General features: G+C 34.9%; 1 protein-coding gene across 1 annotated transcript; it reads left to right on the forward strand.

The window, feature by feature from the left end:
• The first annotated feature begins 578 nt into the window (after positions 1 to 578).
• On the forward strand, positions 579 to 1958 carry LOC140165593 (uncharacterized). The gene is made up of 3 exons (XM_072188879.1): positions 579 to 679; positions 1562 to 1684; positions 1832 to 1958. Exons 1-3 carry the CDS (start codon positions 590 to 592, stop codon positions 1943 to 1945), a joined length of 327 nt encoding a protein of 108 aa, XP_072044980.1. The 5' UTR covers positions 579 to 589; the 3' UTR covers positions 1946 to 1958.
• Positions 1959 to 5122: the final 3164 nt, after the last annotated feature.

Below are 5122 nucleotides of genomic sequence, written 5' to 3' on the forward strand. Positions count from 1 at the left end.
AGAAGAACCTGTTTGAAGGATATGCTACTAAGTAATAACATAGTCAGTACTCCTCCATTCCATTTGGAATTGAAGCTAAAGGATTAAATTATTTTAAATTAATTTTATTTTAAAAACTAACTTAAATAGTTAAAAAGGAATAATTTGCGCAAGTTTTTGAAGCCCTTAAGTCGAATGTACGCCACCATGTGAAACGGAACAATTTGGACTTTCAGTGTTTTTGTACCTTACGCCACATCATCCGTCATTATGTGAAACTGAATTTTTTTTACACCTGTCGGCCCACCACCCATACACGTGCTTGCAACATTTTTAGTTAAATGCAACATTTTCATTTTTATCCTGTTCATATCATCTAAACGAAACATATCTCATGCCTAAAATCTCAGTGGTAATGAGAAAATGTGGATCTCCTGATGCCCTAGTCTCTATTTTGATGAGGTAAAGTGAGTGATGAAATTATGACTGTGCCGTAGGTCATGTACAATATACACGTAAGTTACAAATTTCAACATGTAACATCACTTACTTAAGATCCGTAATGATTCCATTACAGCTCAAAATCCATGTGATAATCATAATTGTCAGAATGGCGGACAGTGTGCAGCTTTCCCAGGCTCAGTTTGTCAATACTCCTGCGAGTGTCCACCATGCTATTATGGACGATTCTGTGAAAACCGTGAGTAGTTCATCGTCATTCCAAGCTACTCAGTATTCCCCTGGGGCACTTCAATATGAAATGGATATAGGTGTAGGGCTGGCACTTTCGCACTAAGGGGCATTCGGTGAGAGCAAAACGTAAAAAATATGGGGTCATTGGGTGAGAGCATGATTTTTGGCATTCGGTGAGAGCAAAATGTAAAAAATATGGGGTCATTGGGTGAGAACATGACCTTTTTTCAAATGGAATCTTTGGGTGAGAGCCGAAACAGCGCCGCAAAAACCTCGAAAATCGAATTTCTAGTTGTAAATGGCTTCAAATTTCATTGTTTTTTCAAAATAAGTAACAAAATCAGTGATAAATGAAAGTTGCTGTTCAAATTGAACTTGTAAGGGTCTTTGGGTGACAGATCAAATGGAAAAATATGGGGTCTTCGGGTGACAGAGCATGTGTTCGTAAAAAAATATGGGGTCTTTGGGTGACAGCGATGCTGAAAAGGGGTCTTAACAGCCCTACATACGCGTCACCTCCAAAGTTGGAGTGCCCCCGGGAGTATTCCAAGAGGAATACTATCGAGAATCATCAAAGAGTAATTTTATATAATATGTTGTTGTCTATTTACATCTACGGTATTTCAGTCACACATGTGTCTGATTAATACAGACAACCAATGACAGTTTTCAAGCAATGGCTAATAAAGCACCTTTTTTGTGTTTTTGCTTATTTCGATATCTGTCTGGCATTATTGAAATTGAATGGTTTTATAACTATTGATTCTCACGTCGTGTGTAGCAGCAAGTAGGCGTATAGAGAATCATAGTGTCCATAATGATTACTGAAAATACCATATTTTAAAATAATACTAACATTAATGAAACATACATACTGTATTTATAACAGGAATTGATGCTTGTCTCAACCACAAATGTGAGAACGGTGCTATTTGCCAGGCTCAGCCGAACAGCTGCACTGATTACTCGTGTACTTGTCCTTCGTGTTTCACAGGACCATTCTGTCAAACCGGTAGGTGTTAGTTACTAGTATTATCAAATGAACATTTAGTTAAGATAAACAACCATTGAATTGGTGTTCAACTGTAATGTTGTATAATCTTTCCCTAGAATTTACCTTATTGGTTCACCATTGTGTTTATAATTGATATCGTTTCAGCTGTTCCGGACCCATGTACCAACAACCCATGTGTTAACCAAGGCCAATGTTCACGTGTTCAAGGAACATGTTATGCTTATCAATGCTCTTGTCAACCTGGATTTGAAGGAATGAACTGTGAAATCAGTAAGGACTCTATTTTTTCTAACATTTTAGGCTCTATGATAATAGACATTTATTCTCTTCTTAAAGAAGAAGCTCCGCCAGAGCATTTCTTCAGGGGAGAACTACAATGCTGGCCATAAGTGTTGGGACGGTTTGATAGGGTAATGTAAATAAGCCCCCCCACGAATATGATATTGACACCAAATTTGGAGCTGTATGAGACCTTATCATTTGGCTTTACCATAAAAATTATGGATGGCTACATTTTAAATTTAGGGACTGGTCACTTAAAACGTCTTAAAGCGATATTTTGGCCCTGTCTAAGTTCACTATTCGTCACTTTAACTGTCACAAACTTAGGTTTTAAAATGGCAAATTATTGTTTCCACCAATTAAAATCTTACATTAAAGCTATAGAAGAAAATAAAACTTATCACAACATCTCGTGATCAAAAAACAATAAAGGAATCGAACCCATGCACACTTGTTTTCCCAATTTAACGCAGTCTACCACAAATGAAGCAACACAGTAAATCAACTTGTTAGCGATGATTAATTTAGACTACATACAATGATGATGATGATGGATGAACAAGTACAGTGTGTTAGCTCAGTTGATACTCTGCTTTTATTTGTGATGTTATTATGAAAATAAAAATCCTACATAATTTCATTTCAGCAGAAATTCAGTAAAGTGAGAAATTGGTAATTTTAATAAGAAAGCAAAAAAAAATAAATAAATAAATCGTTAGGAATCGAACTCGGACTTCTTGAGAACAAGACAGACGACTTATCAACTGCGTTAATAGTTTCAAGTAACATTACGAAGTATTTTGGGTATAAAAGCTATTGCGAAGTTAATAAAAGTGTTTAAATTAACCCGCTGCTTTTAGGACATGAAAATTGTCTTATTGTTATAGAAGAACGGTATTCAATGCCTTTTTGAAGAAAATGTATTATAAAAGTGTAAGAAAGTCTGAAACCCACGGTGTGCACTCGTAAACTAAATAAAGAGATAGTAGTGATTCTCTTTTATTAGAGTGCATACCGTGACACAAACTCATCTTCCGTTTACAAATGTCAATGATGAATTGAATTATTGAACGGTTCATGGAGGCATAGTATTATCTAAATGACCTATGTCGTGCATTGGGCTTTCAGCTTTGCGCATAATGGTATACGCGAGTTATAAATATATTTAATAAGGAAATAAGTACAGTTATTATGTCTTGATGATGATGATGATGATCATGATGATGATGATGATAATTATTATTATTATTATGATGATGATGATAATAATAATAGTAGTAGTAATAATAGTAATAGTAGTAGTAGTAGTAGTAGTAGTAGTAGTAGTAGTAGTAGTAGTAGTAGTAGTACCACCATCATCATTATCATCATTGGATCTAAAAGATGTGCCTATATATGCCTGTAATAGACTAGTCAAATTTCTTGGAAAGGAGCATAAGCCATCAAGGTGCATTTTGTGTTTAAAGTGGTAGCTATGACTTTTTAACTCAATTTGGGCATGCTGAATCCATGAATCACGGATACCAACAAAATTTATATGCTTTGACCTGCTAATTTGCATCAAACAAAATGACCACCAAAATCATTAGAGTTTTACATACTGATTTTGGTGGTTATTTTGTTTTTGTGCAAATTAGAAGGTCAAAACATTATAATTATTTATGGTACCCAGGATTGTTGGATTTCAGAAGAAAGTCGACTAGTCCAATAGGATATGAAGGTGAGTTATATAGTCAATGATGTTTGCTACCTTCTGAAGATGAAATTCTGATTTAGGAATAATGTATAATATTATAATAATTACTTTTTTTTATGTGCTATGTTATTTTTCAAACGGAAGTTTCTTTGAAAGCGCTTTAATAGATTTCAGTCATCAAATGTAATAAAAGCACACTTCTGCCGACTATAAATATATTTACACGATTTACCCGTTGCAAATACCACATACGTTGATGCAAACGATGAAAATTATTAAAGTTTGTTATTTTGTCTAAAAATTAGTTATTTTACATTCAAGTATTGATTGTTTTTCCAAAGTCACTGTTTTAAAAGACTTCAATCAATTCCTGTCAACAAATATCATGTATTTCTGGCGACAAAATCACTACTCTTTTAAAATAAAACGTCATTTTAAGAAAAATACGTAGTTCGCATAGGCTAATAATGTACAGCACACACTGTAAAATACATGATATTGCGTATAAAAAGTGAGCGTATCCTCATATCACGTAAGGAAAATCCAATATTTTTATATAAGTGAAAAGATAAATAGTTTCTCCATTTTCATGTAAAATTTGATGAAAATCCAAGCTACGGTTGAGGAGATATGGGCCAAAACACACATTTTAAAATTTGTACCTTTGAGACAATGCTGGCCAAAAGTGTTGGGACGGTTTGATAGGGTAATGTAAATAAGCCCCCCACTCCCCCCGATCAATGTTGAATCCTAATTTGTTGGTCACACGCGCCTAATGGCGCCCAACATTGATTGGTGGGGAAGGGGGAGGGTTGTGGTGCACAGTGTCAACACCCTGTATTATAAATATTTTTTTCCATACAGCTCAATACTCCGTTGAAATCAATATTCTATTATTGACACAGATAAAGAAAGTTTACATATGCATTGTGTCTAGGACGTGCACCTGGAACTTAACTAAATGGGCTAAACGCGTTCCTTTATACCTATAAAGGATAATTGTCATTCTCAAAATTAAATATATCCCAATTTTTACGTTGGATTTCAAATTTTTTACATTAAAAATGCAGTAAAAGATATCCACAGCAAGCTGCAAGGCCCCGCTAATTAGTGTACTGCTTTTCGAGTGAGTGTACTGGAAACAAAATACACTGGTTTTACCTGTAAACAATTTTTTTTCTTGTAATAGAAACATCATATGGGGTACTAGAGCATGCCCAAATCGTTATAATGTGTAGAATATAGAAACGCTGTGGTATCTCATATGATAGTCATGGTATGCTTAGCCTGAGTCGCTCGGCCTATCTCGAACAAAATCGCGATGCGTAGCTGTTAAAAAACGAGATGATTCGTTGTACTATCACGGCAATTTTTAACACGAAGATATAGGGATGATGACGATGTTGGGTGTTAGGAAAGGGTTTAGACTTGACACCAAAGAAACCTCCACTTTATCA

This window comes from Amphiura filiformis, chromosome 1 (genome assembly GCF_039555335.1).
Source record: "Amphiura filiformis chromosome 1, Afil_fr2py, whole genome shotgun sequence".
Lineage (NCBI taxonomy): Eukaryota > Metazoa > Echinodermata > Ophiuroidea > Amphilepidida > Amphiuridae > Amphiura > Amphiura filiformis.